The sequence below is a fragment of the Larus michahellis genome, chromosome 18 (genome assembly GCF_964199755.1).
Source record: "Larus michahellis chromosome 18, bLarMic1.1, whole genome shotgun sequence".
Lineage (NCBI taxonomy): Eukaryota > Metazoa > Chordata > Aves > Charadriiformes > Laridae > Larus > Larus michahellis.
Genome location: NC_133913.1, coordinates 2,468,864 through 2,483,071, shown reverse-complemented (window position 1 = coordinate 2,483,071; position 14,208 = coordinate 2,468,864). Strand labels below are relative to the sequence as shown.

The window sequence follows — 14,208 nt, the reverse complement described above, 5'->3', positions numbered from 1 at the left end:
CTCGGAAATAAAAACTAGATCAAGCAATAATGTACTTTATCATCAAGCTGTCTTAGACTTTATGGCAATGGGCAAGGGTGCAGGCTGGAAATCCTGAATAAATGGCAAATATGCTTTTCTTTTTTTGCCATGAGAAGAGAGTTGTTATATTTCAGTTGTAAATGGCAGCTTTTTAACTCTTGAGCCATCTGCAGAATGCCCCAAGTGTCTGAATACAGACAGGATTTCTGAAAACCACAAAGATTATGGATTAAATATAAGTAGGAGGCTAAAAGAAGATGTCAGTCCAAGAGTATCTGTCTCCGCTGGCAGCACAGTAAGGCATGGCCACTTCGGCAGCCAAATGGGCACAAGGGAGAGATTTATCAAGCAGAATATTTCATTTTCTTTGACATCCGTCACCCAGTGCTAAGATACCCATTTACATCTGTCAGTGGGAACCGCCTGCACCGAATACCTGAGAAGAGCTGGGAGAGCTGGTGGAAAGCCCAGGTCTGTAATCAGTTTATTCAGTTCCTCTGGGAGGATCTTATCAGGAGTTTTCCATATTCAGCAAAGTACATTTGCACCAATGAAAAAGGCTGAAATTCCGCATACAGCTCCACATAACCCTGTTATCATTAACAACAGAGAAGTCCAAGCTCACAACAAGTAATCACTGCGTTACATTACAGAGCTCTGAAGAAGGAAAATACCACATAACTATGAGGCAATTTATTTTTTATGATTACGCCCAGTTTGTACCTGTGAAACACAGACAAATTATCACGTCCAAGAGATGGACAGACAGTGGTTTGGGGGATAATTTTTCAAATTTCCTGTGAGACGCAAGCATAACAAGAAACACCTTGTTAGGATTCAGCAAGGAGTTATAGAAGCAAGTCCTCAGTGAATAATGGTGAAACTTTAACGGACAACAAAACAAAAAAGGAAAACCAAGAACATCCTTGGAAGGTATTTCATCAGCTGAGACAGAGAGAAATGTACAGGATGTGCCAGTGTCCAACTTAATACAAAATAGCAAGCTTACAATGAATCATACTTAAAATGAGTATCATGTTTCCGATATTTAAAGCTCCATGTTTGCATCAGACAGTTGTTTTTACAATGCCCTTGAGAAGGAGGATTACTGTTATTATTGTTTCCATCCTACAAAGCATGAAATTGAGACTCAGAAAAGCTGCAGGATTGGCCTGGAGGGACTTGCAAAGCTGGGATGGGAACCCTGGAGCGTCTGGTGCCATCAGCGAGAGGGAGATCAGTTTCGGTACGGCCAACTACACGCAGAGGAAAAGTGGAATGACAATTAGGTAGATAAGAAATAGGTAGATAAGAAAACACTTTGTTAATAGCAAACCGAAGAATTTTCCATAGGTGAAACTCTGAAATTTAGCCGGGGGTGAGCGGAGCGGAGCTGGGGCTGCTGCAGCTCTCGCTGCTATACAAGGACCCAACGATGAGGCTCTGCGGGGGCTGCAGGGACACCCACACGCCCCAGCAGGCACGCTCCGGGTGCCAGACTGCGCCTGGCTCTCAGATCTCTGCCCTGGCACTCCCTGGTGGCTGCTGCAAGCCCAAGCCTGAGTGAGCCCGGGCACGCAGGGCGATGGCCACCAGCTTGGGCTCCGGCGGGGGCTCGGGGCCCGGTGTCGTGGCTGAGTCACCGAGGCCGCAGGGGAGGTCTCTTGGACATGAAAATGGCTAGTGACTCAGGGAATATTTGTAATAACGTGAAAAGCTGGATCTCCTTCTTGGGGGCACATTATACTTTCTGTACTTCGTATGCGTCAGCTGAAGAAACAGACTTAAGCCTTAAAATATCCCGAGATTACCAAAGGAGTTCCCTCTGGGGAAATCTAGTCTTGCGTTCTCATTTTCATTGCTCTTTTGAACCTGATCATTTTGTGCAGCAGAACAACCCTTGGGAATAAGGCCACAGTGCCCATCCTCCGCCACCGTCCTGCTCTCCCCTCTAAAGCACAGCACAAGATGCAAATGTAAAGCCGAAGTACAGTTCCCTTTTTTCTATGTTTTGCAAAGTTGATTAAACGGGAGCAGCACCTTTGCCTAGGGGAGGCTTTTCTGCTCATTGGTTACTTGAAGTAATAATTCTTTCCTTGTCAGGCCTGCACGGCTGTTTCTGAACCGCCTGCCAGGAGCTCCTCACAAGCCACCATTTATTTCTCGGCTCCCTCGAGTCCCTGGGGGCACCGCGATGCTGCGAGGGGCTCCCAAGATCCCAAGTCAAGTGAGGGCGGCTCATGAGAGCCCGAGGCTCCCTCTGCAGACTCCAGTCTGGGAGTCGGTAAAAGTTAATTCTGGAAAGAGCCTTCCATTATGCATGTAGATACCGTCATTAACAGATCTCCTCATAAAAAAATTAAAATGGCTTTTAATAAAATGAGGACTGCAACTGCTGGCAGGCCTTGAGGTGTGCTCTGGTGTAAAAGCAAGAGCTGGTTTTAAGAGAAATTAGAAATTTTGGAAAGGAAAAAAGCTACCATGAAGAACCCACAAATAGAGTAAAATCAAGAGTGAAATTATTATTCTCCTTTACAAAAGCTGTAGGAATTCTAATCACCATTGGCCACAGAGACCTATGGCAAGGTCTGAAGTTCAAAAAGTAAGGAAGAAACGTGGACATCTCTGCTCAGTTTTCGATAATTGGAAGAAACCTTCACTCATTAACATTTTTCTTATTGAAAAATGAAGTACCATACGTTTCCAAATTAAATTAAATTAAACATTAGCTTCACATTATTTTTACAGTTCTATGGAATAAAGACCGATTCCGCCCAGTTCTGCTCCTGATTCGCCTCCTGCCCAGCAGCCAGAGCAGCTGCTGCTGGCTCCGTGCGGAGGTGCCTGATGCTGGCCATGCCACAGCCTCCACTCGGGATGCCACGGCCGAGGCACGCCTGGCACCCTGGCACAGGTACTCGGGATGCCACCGCCGCCAAGGCATGCCTGGCACCCTGGCACAGGCTTCACCCGCTAATTATGGATGTAACAAAGGATGGAGACACACAGAACCCACACCACATTTAAGGTGCTCTGGATTTGCAGTGTCAAGATAAAATCAAGACTAATGAACTTACCCAAATGAAATAAGCAATATTTCTGAGAGAGGCTGCACCTGACGCATCCTTTATGGGACGTGTCCAGGTGACCTGGATGCCAAACCCAATGCTGAACACATGGGGGAAAGCCAGCCAATATTAGCATGGCTGTATTAATATTATTAATAAAATGAAAGATTCAGATGACAAAACAGTTTAATTATTTCCCTTCTTCCTCAATTCAGCATTCCAAGAGTAAAAAATAGGTTTAATATATTTTTAAAATTATCTTTCCTAGTGTCTTTTCTAAATTTAACACGTTTCCCCTAGATTATATTTGGAGAGTTTCCATTGTGCGGGTTGGAACTGCGTCAGCCCTACACGAGATCAGGCTCCTTCTGAAATTCTCCACGTTACTGTTTTAGAAATCTTATGAAACATCCTATGTGTCTGTCCTCTCTTGGCAGTGAATAGTCACGGTTAATTGCGACATTTGGTAGCCAGGAAATATCCTTTTCTCTTTTATTTTGGATAAATATTTGAATATTTTGTCTACTCTCGAAAGCAGCAAAAGAAATACCACGGGGTCTGCCCTCTGAAAGGGGATGTCTGGGAGCGTGCAGGAGAAGAAGTAACAAATAATCACTGGCGCGCTCAAGTGCGCTATTTTTTGGTGCCTTTTGAGGTCCAGTGACCCAGACCCGGCAGCTTCTCGGTGCTCTGAGGACAGCACAGACGGGTGCCCGCGCCGAGGCAGCAGGGCACGGTGCTCCCTGGCTCCGGTCCCGGGGACCGTGAGGAGCTGGATGGGGGGGGGGGCACCTCCACTTCTGGTGGCAAAGGGGGCAAACAGGCTCTGTCGGATAGGGCGGCTTTCCCACAGCTTTCACTTTCCGGGTAGACTCGCCCACACCAGGGATGGATAATTGCTATGATGTTTCATTCCCCGGGCACTCTCGGGTATCGTCGTTTTTTGTGTCACTGCTGTGTAGCTGTCATCACAGGTCAGACCTGATGATTCAGGAAGTAACATTTTTGATGTAGTTTTGAAACACGCTTCTGTTAACCAAAGCATCTTTCTGTTGTGGGATTTCTGGAGACAAACGCCTTTGGGGAAATATTTCCGGCTGAAAAAAAACAAAACAGTACTAGCCAGGTCACAAGGAGGAAGAATAAACAGCCCTTCTCCGGTGGCAACATCCAGGAGGAATGGTATAAATAGAGGACTGTGGGGACAGAGGGATCACAACCGGATCCCGCAGCAATCTGTGCCGCTTGCCTTGGGCTCCGAGCTGGATCCTCGTGCTCTCACCATGAGCTGTGCTGTCAGGCAGGTTGTCACCACCTGCTCCCAGGGCAGGAGCAGCGCGGGCAGCTCTGCGGCTGGCAGCGGAAGAAAGGTCTCCTCCGCCTCCTCAGGAAGACACGCTGCCTATGACTTGGGTGGTGCAGTTGGCAACTTTTCCGGTGGCAGTTTGAGCGAGGGATTCCTTGGGAAGCAGCTGAGCGCTGGCAGTGCCACCGGTGGGAGCTTTGGAGCTACCCAAAGGGCTTGTTCTACCCTTGGATTCAGCGGCGGAGGCATGTGCACTCGAGGCGTCGGTGGTGGCTTCACCAGGGCCAGCGCCGGTTGCGGTGATGGGATCTTATTTGCTAACAACGAAAAGGCGACGATGCAGAACCTCAACGACCGCTTGGCCTCCTACCTGGACAAGGTGCGACTCCTGGAGGGAGACAATGCCGACCTCGAGTGCAAGATCAGGGAGTGGTATGCCAAGGTAGGGCCCAGCTGCGAGCCACGGGACTACAGCTGTTTTCATAAGGAAATTGAAGACCTTCAAAACCAGGTAAATCATTGTTTTTCAAGAAAATTCTAATATTTCTTCGGGCTTTGCTTTCGCATGTGGATAGACCAATGTCAAATGGTAGAGGCAATTTGTCTCTGGAGGGGCAGATGAAGCAATAGTTTATATGAAACGGACGGTTGGAGGGAAGAGGACACCTCATTTACAGAGAACCGGAGTTTCAGCACAGGCTGCTCCACCAAGCTGGCACGCGGGTTTCCCCAGCATAACGCCACCTCACTGATTAATAATCCCAATACAAGGAATTATTATAAAATAAGTGGGTTGCATTATCCCAGGGCGGATGTTTCCTCCAGGGCCTTCTGCAGCCAGAAGAAGCCACAAGCCTGAATCTCTCTCCTGCGTTTTCTTTTCCAGATCCTGTGTGCAGCCATGGAGACTAACAAAATCCTTCTGAACATTGATAACAACAGGATGACCGCTGATGACTTCAGAGTGAAGTGAGTAGGGTCCTGTGCTGGACTGGGGGGGTTCCCGCTGCTCAGTGGCGAGCAGTGGTGACGGGGAAATGCTAACACTCTGCTCGTCGCGCTGCTGTATTACAACGCAGAGCTCCGGGAAAGGCATGGCCACCGCTGACCATGTTCAGAGCATCGCATGCCTGAAGCAAAAGAAGAACTTGATCCTAAATTTTCTCCCCACAAACTCAAGGGCTCGCCATGGTTTACTGACATGCTGACCTCTCTTTGTTGCCTGTGGTTTAAGGTACGAGACTGAATGTGGTCTCCGGCAAAACGTGGATGCAGACATTTGCAACCTGCGCCCTGTCCTGGACCAGCTGGCCAGCTGCAAGACCGACCTGCAGCTGCAGTGCGAGGCTTTGACCGAAGAGATGTGTTGTCTCAAGACGAACCACGAGGAGGTTAGATTACTTACTCTCTGAGAATTAAGAAGAAAGAAGAAGGGAAGTCCCCCAAGTGTGAATATTACTGATATGGTGCACGTATTCTCTGCAGGAAATGAGCTGCCTGAGGAAACAGGCGACTGGAGATGTGAGCGTGGAGGTCAACGCCTGCCCTGGCCCAGACCTGAGGAAGATCCTGGAGGATCTGAGGTGCCAGTATGAAACGCTGATGGAGCGCAACCGCAAAGAGACTGAGCAGTGGTACGCCTGCAAGGTACTGCACACACGCAGAGCTGTACCTTACTCTGCCTGTTGGGGGAAAAGGGAAAAACGAGAGATGAACACGTTTACTGGAGGTGTCTTAATATCAGCAGCTCTGTCATGGATGTGCTCAGCGCCTAATGGTACTGCCCACTGTCAGTGCTCTTCTGGTCACGGCAGAGGGGCCACCGCATGGTGTTACAGGGTCCCAGTGGAATAAAGGGGGGGGCTTTACATTCGGAAACACTCGGGGGCACTGCAGGGCACGCACAAGCAGGGTGATGAAGCCCCTGCACAACGAGCTGCTGTGGGGGGTGAGGAAAAGGGTTCTGTTTTCTAACCTTGCAGGTGGAGGAGGTGAATCTGGAGGTCATCACAAGCAGCCAGGAGATTGAGTCAAGCAACAAACAGGTCACTGAGCTGAGACGTCAGCTGCAGGCCTTGGAAATCAATGTACAAGCCCAGCTCACCATGGTAGGTGATGGCACATCTCAGAACCCCCAGCTCTCGTTAGAAAGCTGCATGACCAGAGTCCTATCTGTAACCGACGGGCCAAGTTTGCAGCATGCCCAGGCACCTTTGTGTTGTTTCCGTTCTCAGAAAGAAAACCTGGAATCCTCTTTGGCGGAAACTGAATGTCGCTACAACAAATACCTGGCTGAGCTACAGAGCCAGATCTCCTGCGTGGAGCAGCGCCTGGCCGAAATACGAGCAGAAATGGAATGCCAGAACCAGGAATACAAGACCCTCCTGGACGTCAAATGCCGCTTGGAGCAGGAGATCCAGACCTACCACTGCCTGCTGGAGGGCGGCCAGCACGATATCATGTACGCAGAGCACCGACAGCACCGGGCACGCTCTAATCGCCGTGCTCTGTCTTACAGGGACATGAAAATTCATGGTACCAGTGGTAAAAGCTGCGCTGTGGTGAGGAACCAGTGCTGACCTGTTCCCAGACAGGGCCTATTAGCAAACCACGAGGCATTTGAGGATTTGGCTCTGATAAACGTCCGGAATGCAAGCCAGAGACCGTGCCCCCTCTTGGGCTAGCAAAGGCAGCCGGGAGTGGCCCCCAGCGCTGTCCCAGCCACCCAGGCAAGGCGCAGCACTGCAGCTCCTCACTCTGAGCTGGGCAAGGTCTTTTACGAACACTGTCATTTAACTGAGTTTTATCGGCTTTGCCGCAGCTAGACAGGAGTAGGGACTGGCAGTTAAATTAACCGAAACAGATAAATTATCTAAACATTTTCAGTTTCACACAACAATTTTAATTAAAGTTTTGGGGAATTTAATTTGTATGCAAAGCAGTTGGCTCTTCCCTGCCTCCCATTGCCTGAGATTTTGAAACAGTAAGGCATGCTGTTCATCTCACAAATGGCTGCACACACACATAACCGGCCCGAGCACCCACCTGCTCCATTAGTTTGGAAAAAGAGGTGTTTTAATGGTGGTGGCCTGAGGTGGGCTCTCCAGTCCTCAATTAGTTACATGAAAAATCAGTTCTTGTTCCAAAATGTCAGTTGCAGTGGATGAAACGACACTGTCAGAGCTTGTCTCAGAGCCTCCGGTAATCCTGAGTGCTTCAAGATGGAAAAGCAATAGCTGTCAACAGCCAGGCAGGATGGAGGATGCACTAATTGTTCTCTTAATGACCCTCCTGGGTCTGAAGGGGTAATGGCCCATAGTGACTGAAGAGACACAGCTAAACCAAGGCTGGGAGCAGCGCCAGGTCCCGGGGCAGATCTCCGGGGCAGGAATGGCGGGGCTTTGGTGACCAGAGCTGTCTCCTTTCACAGAGGCACGGTGGGAAGAGGAGTCCCTGCAACATCTGCTGGAAGAAGTGGTGGCCTTAAAGCCAGCCTGTGCCAGCCGTGCCTGCCCTGAGCCTGCGCGCTGGGGGAGGACAGGTAAGGTGAGGTGTCCTCAAGAAGCCCGTGAGCATGAGCTGCTTCTTTAGTCCCGCTGTGCACCTGGGGAAGAGGAGGATGAGAGATCTCCAGGCTTGCCCGGGTGGTGAAGAGGACCAGGATCGCGGTGGTGACTGTTAGTGGCAGAGCATGGGGACGAATCGAACTGTGGGAGAAAGCAGTGGCAAGGGATGCAGCTATGGGGCATTTATAAATGTATGCATAGAAAATATATTTGACACTGGGGGGTTACTAGTAGTAAATGTGTTTAAATAAGACTTTCAGCACACCACAAAAATGAGGAACTGGCAGGGGGAAACAGTCACGAGTCTTTCAAGAAGTACATAAAATTAAGCAAGGTAGGGAGAAGAGGGGAAAGGGCGGGCAGCACAAAAGCAAGGGGAATGTAAGCGAAAGGCACGGTACGCAGATGAAACCCCTGAAAAAGTAACGCCTCCTGCTCCCCCTCGGCAGGTCACCGCAGAGACGAGAGCCAGCCCCACTGCACATCTCCCCAAGGAGGTCTCGCAAAGAACCAAGCGTTTGGGAAAAGCAAGGCAAAAATAACTTGACAGTGCTCAGCTCTGCTTATGGCACCGGTCGGAAGGGACTTTGCAGAACGGCTGCCTCCCGCCACCCGCGCTGCTGCTGGTCCTCGTCCTGCGATGCTGCTTTGATCCAACCACTGGTCTTTACTGGGGCTAATCTGTTTTGCGGTCAGTTGTCTGACAACCACCAAAACTTGTCTCTAATAAAACTTTGCTACTACTGACACAGCCTTGAACCTGAGAAATAATTTCTACAGTAATTTAAGTAAATTAATATACAAGTATTTTAAAAATTGTTACGCAGATAGTTATATGTGTCACACACCTTTGGTTAGAAATCCACCTTTCATCTATATCCACGAAGCAATCATTACAAGGGAAAAAGAAAAATAAGCCATGTGTCCATCTGCCGCACTGCTCCTGCTGAACTCACGGGCTGCAGGACGGTGATGGAGGGGCGGCTGCAGAGGATGGAGGAAAGGGACCAGTGACGCTGTGGAAAGGGACGTTTGCTGCCGGAGGAGGAAGCATAAGGTAAGACATGAAGTAGAAGGTGATGAGGAAGGAGACACTCAGGGAGACTGGACAGAGTGCAGGGAAGGAGTTCCAAGGCAGTCCGACCAACCATCTTCTATTGAAAGAGACTTCTGAGCGAAAATCAAGTTTTCATTAAAGTAGGTGTGTGCTAATATAATATAATATAATATAATATAATATAACATAACATAACATAACATAACATAATATAATATAATATAATATATAACACCTTTGAGTTATTATGAATGTGCAGTAGCAGGATAAAATCAAGAACAACAAGTTTTCCCAAATAATACTGAAGTAGTAATTTTGACAGCAAAGCTCTGCTGGACTTGACACACCCTTCTGGTGGAGGAAAACAATTCCCAGAGAAAATGCTAAATAAAGAACCTCTAAATGGATTTTAAAAAAAGGCAAACAGGAAGAACCAGCTGGCAACACGTGGGAAGATAAAAGGGTGAGACAAATTAATACGTGGGAGAGAATTTCTTTAAAAGTAAGATACAATAAACAGCCAGAAAAAAAATAAAGATGCTGGTATTTTATTACCACAGAGAAAGGAATTACAAACGCATTCAGGAACACAGCTCCATTTTGCTGCTTGTGCAAGCAGAGACCCCAGAGCCAGCCTGTCCCTTCTCAGCGGCAGCGGTACCTGACGCAGGTGTCAGCCAGGCTGGGAATGGTGCTCACAGTCTCTGCTCCTCATTACGTAGCTCTTCTTCTTCTTCTGTAATGCAATACTGGATGGGGTTTGATGACTAACCTCATAGAGAGGTCTAACACGAAGGCTTCTAACATGAAGACTTCAGGGAACACGATGAATCTTAATTAGCGTCCATTTCTAAAGAAAGAAACGGCTCAGACGTTTCTGGAATGACAACATGGGACAAGCCAAAGCTTGGCCACAGACAGCTATTCTTGGCAAAAATCACAGCAAAGATGGGCCTTTTTGTAGCCAGTTTTGTTTCTTGCTCTGAGCCTTTGCCCTGCAGAAAGCCTGGTCTGCTCCTGTGTCACCTCTCGAGCCCCAAGCTTTCAAGTGCGAGCCGCACGCCATGTCCGTGAGGGCACGAGCAGAGAGGGCCAGGGGAAGCACGGACGGGGCCGTCCCGCTGCGGACGGCTCTCCCCAGCCTCCACCCGAGCAACAGACACTGGCTAGCCCTGCGGGGGTAATTGCTCTAACGAGATCTGGACAAGGCTCTGTGTTAAATACTTTCTCTACTAAGTTCTGTATCTCCCGTTCCTGCAACACTAATTATACTGTGCGTTTCAGTATTATTTAACCTGCCTCGGTGTTTACACAGCACCTCTAAGGTCACCGCGTTAAACGCTGTGCAGCCATGGAAAGATGCCTTCCCTGCCCGAGGAGTTTATAAGCTGGACAGTGATGGGAAATGATGACTGTGGAAACAGCATAGGAAGAGTCGGGGAAGGGAAGAGAAACGAAACGCAGAGGACGCAGTGCATGGGACAACAGGACCAGAAGTGACCCAGGACATTGCCTGCCGGCAAACCTCCGTCACATTCCCCACACGCAGCCACTCACACCAGCACACAGGCAGTGCAGTTTCTAAGGGCTCGTTCTTTGTCTCTTTTAATGTGCAAATCTTGTAAAGCAAGAATGAATGAGTATCTCAAAGACAGACAGAGACTTAGGCTGAAGGAGTAAGATTGGGAGAGGAACCTAAGGATGAAAAGAGCACGGGTGGGGGCCCCAGGAGAAGAGGGGGAGTTACCGGCGCTCGGGCTGCGAGCAGGAGCTATCAGCATCGCCACCAGTGCCTGCAGGTGCCAGGTACTGTGAGTGCTCTGGCAGACACGGTCTCTGTCCTACAGAGAGAGCAGAGACATGTGAATTACACCACCACCAGGAAAAATCCCTGAGGAGTGAACGTGCCAGCGGTTTAAGACATCAGTGAAGAAACAGAAAGAAAACAACTTAGTTCTGCAAATTGCCAATGCTGGAAATCAGCCATGAGTTAAGGACTGCACAGCACAAGCAATTATACCTGATTACAGGCACTATGCATTTTTAATAGTAGGCCATATTCTGGTGTGACATATACGCTATAATTTCTCTATAAAAGTCTATTTTATAAAGTACACAGACAGGTACAGTCTCACACCCATAGTAACTATCTGTGAGCCTTGTATTTTTGTTTACTGCCTTGTGTAACATTTATAAAGAATCATAGAGATGAGAAAACTTCTACTATAATCAGCAGGAAATTTCTCAGCTCGGAACACTGAGTAACATGATTTAAACTGCCAGTATGAACCACGTATTGAAAATGTATTGAAATCAAGAGATTTTTTAGTACAAGTATGAAATGCAGATAAAGAGACGCACTGGGGAGGCTGGGGCCAGCCCACACCTTTGCCTGCCTGTCTCCACTGTTCCACCGTGTGCTATTTGAGCGCAGGGAGCACCCGAATGCTCCAGTTTTGCTGGTCGGGTTGTGGTTTGACCCCCGCGGCTCTGCCAGCAGGGACGGGACAAAAGCCTTGCTCTCCCTCCCGAGCTGCACCGCACTCGGCTGTCCACGGAGTGACATCGCTGCAGTCTCCTCACCCATCGCCATTCCAGTCCATCCCAATACAAAGTCTCTTGTACTCTTTGCCATGCTAATCAGCAGCGCTTCCAGAGATGCAAATGCTGGGAAGTCTGGCTGCACTGTCATCGTCTGGTAGGCGCTGGAAGGAAATTAAAACCCTTCACAAAATGCATCAGGGCAGACTGTGAGCTTCAGTAGGAAGAAACCTCCACGTTCTGCTGAACTTCTACTTCATCACTAGCAAATGTTCAGAGGTAGTTTGAAGATGTGAACAGTCAGCAAGAAAGAAACTGAAACAGAGTAATCACTTTGGTCTCCCAGGCATATTTAAGACCGAGCATCATGCTGTTAACAAAGTCATTGTGATAATTATTTCACTTGCCTTACAGGAATTCTGCTAAGCACGGTGGTATAAACCAGTGAGTCACCACCCAGAAAAAAGTCATGGTCTGCATTTGAAAGATGGGAGCATGAGGTCTGGAGCCGGTTCAGTATCACATCAAAGAAGTGTTTAATAAGCGATGCCTAATGGCTATTATGCAAATTATTAATGGTAATTACAAGTGACAAGATAAAATCATATTCCAGTGTGGTTGCACAAACATCACTGAAGCAATGCTTATGAAAGCAAAGTTCTGTCAAATTAGACACACCCTTCTTGTAGTTGACACGAGAAAACATTATCAGCTCCGATAAGTAACGCGAGCAGAGCGTGAAGAGCCAGGTGGACGTTCCGCAGACAGGCTGCGCCGCGGGACAGCCACGGCTCCCACAGGACCGGCCTCCACTGCCCGCAGCATCCCTTGGGAACGTAACATCTTCCGGCCTCCGCCTGTGCTGCCCATCACCGTGTGTCAGTATTCACACCGACTACCTCTCCGTCCACTTTCACATCTCTCATCTTTTCCATAGTGCCCACAAGAGCTAACAGCGTTTGCAGCGACACTGTGCTGAGACCACCGCCGACCGCGCTGGCTAACAGCCGGCATCGCTTCCCTTACTTCCATCTGCAGGAAACCAGTTCTTTCCTCCTCTCTTACACTTGGGTTGTAAATTCTTTTGGGACATTCTTATGTCTTAGACTTGCACAGTCCTTTCCTACACGCTGCTCTGCCTCAAGGCCATGCTCCTAGGCTACAGGCATACAAATAATAACAAAAGTGGAGGTAAAGAAATCAGTTCAGTGGGGAAAAAAAGCCGGTACAGATGGATGTTTCAGACCAAGAGGGTGGCTCACAGCAGGAGAAAGCAGAGCTCCACACAGGCAGCAAACACACACACCTCTGCCCGCCCTGCGGCAAGGTCTCGGTGCACAACTACCACGCGGCCGCACGCTGCCCGCCGGCCAGCAAACGGCCCAGCCACCCAGCACAGAGCGAGGAAAATTCAAACTGGTTGTAAAATGCAGTCTGGTTAGTCAGGGACTGGCTTTTGGATGCATTTGCTGTGTCAGTCCTATGTTCCGTGTCCCAGGGAAACTGGCAGGAACCCAGTAAAGCTCCAAAGAATGTAATTATATCCCAAGTATGAGTGCTTTGGAAGAACTGTATGATAGTTTCTAATCCTCACTGGTAAAAAGTGATTCAGTAGCCTGTGGACCTTTCAGGCAGGACATATGTATTGAAAAGACAGGTAGACAGTGCTTAGAGAGATGGTTTAGTGATGGTTTTTGTCAGAGTTAGGTTGATGGTTGGACTAGACGATCTGAAAGGTCCCTTCCAACCTAGGTAATTCTACGATTCTATGGTATGTAAAAGGTTGATCAATGCTGCAAATCTATTTATTTTGTAGAACAAGACCTATTCCTTCTTTCTACTAGGAAATTGCTGAAAGAAGTGGGTGTAGGTGCTCCTTGCCCACCCATAGAGAAATGTCAAGTATCTGCAGTGTCTCCTCCTAAACTCAAGACTCTGAATGAAGGGAAGGGAAGGGAAGGGAAGGGAAGGGAAGGGAAGGGAAGGGAAGGGAAGGGAAGGGAAGGGAAGGGAAGGGAAGGGAAGGGAAGGGAAGGGAAGGGAAGGGAAGGGAAGGGAAGGGAAGGGAAGGGAAGGGAAGGGAAGGGAAGGGAAGGGAATAGCTCTCTCTAGGTTGCTATTAGGCAGCTTCTGCTGAAACCCTACACAGCAGAAGCAAAGCTCCGAGCAATCCAGACATTATCTTAATTTCTGTTGGCTCTTACAGCCACACCCTGTCTTCAATTATATTCCTCAAAATGATGGATGAAAGGCAGATTTACTCCCTACCCTCCTTTTTGTTCATTATTTTCTCTATTGTGAGTCTAGGCTGTGTGGGGAGCATGGGGATGTCTTTCTAGGGGGGGGATGGACTTGTATTTCAGGCACTGCAGTCCCAGCTAAGAATGCGAGCACTGACAGACTCCGGCTCTGTCCTTGAGCAAGTTCCTTCACTGAACCATCCAAATCATGAATATTCAGGATGTTGCCAGCCTCGGGTAGGCGTCTTTTTATCATTTCTGATCTAAGTAAAGAAATAAATTATCTCACTGGAGAGTGGAGAGTCCTAACTTACGCTGGTGAGAAGATGAGCACGCCTATATATACTTGGGGGACACTCTCCTACCATGGTGACAGAAGCCACCTCACTGCACACATAGTCCACCTTCC

The 14,208-nt window shown here is 48.5% G+C and overlaps 1 protein-coding gene and 1 long non-coding RNA gene across 2 annotated transcripts in view; one reads left to right on the top strand and one right to left on the bottom strand.

Annotated features, from left to right (window-relative positions):
- LOC141732863 (uncharacterized) overlaps positions 1 to 14,208 on the bottom strand; it is a 165,732-nt gene that overhangs the window by 12,266 nt on the left and 139,258 nt on the right. The window lies entirely within an intron of this gene.
- On the top strand, positions 3,470 to 8,709 carry LOC141732545 (keratin, type I cytoskeletal 19-like). The gene is made up of 8 exons (XM_074561687.1): positions 3,470 to 4,906; positions 5,282 to 5,364; positions 5,630 to 5,786; positions 5,881 to 6,042; positions 6,378 to 6,503; positions 6,630 to 6,856; positions 7,826 to 7,936; positions 8,411 to 8,709. The coding sequence occupies exons 1-7, from the start codon at positions 4,373 to 4,375 to the stop codon at positions 7,911 to 7,913; spliced, it is 1,377 nt and encodes a 458-aa protein (XP_074417788.1). The 5' UTR covers positions 3,470 to 4,372; the 3' UTR covers positions 7,914 to 7,936; positions 8,411 to 8,709.

Bases quoted from the DNA above. Each gene is read 5' to 3' on its own strand.
- LOC141732545 (XM_074561687.1), top strand. From the start codon at position 4,373: ATGAGCTGTGCTGTCAGGCAGGTTGTCACCACCTGCTCCCAGGGCAGG. The intron at 5,787-5,880 runs GTTAGATTACTT...TATTCTCTGCAG, and splicing joins TCAAGACGAACCACGAGGAG to GAAATGAGCTGCCTGAGGAA. The intron at 6,504-6,629 runs GTAGGTGATGGC...TTCCGTTCTCAG, and splicing joins TACAAGCCCAGCTCACCATG to AAAGAAAACCTGGAATCCTC.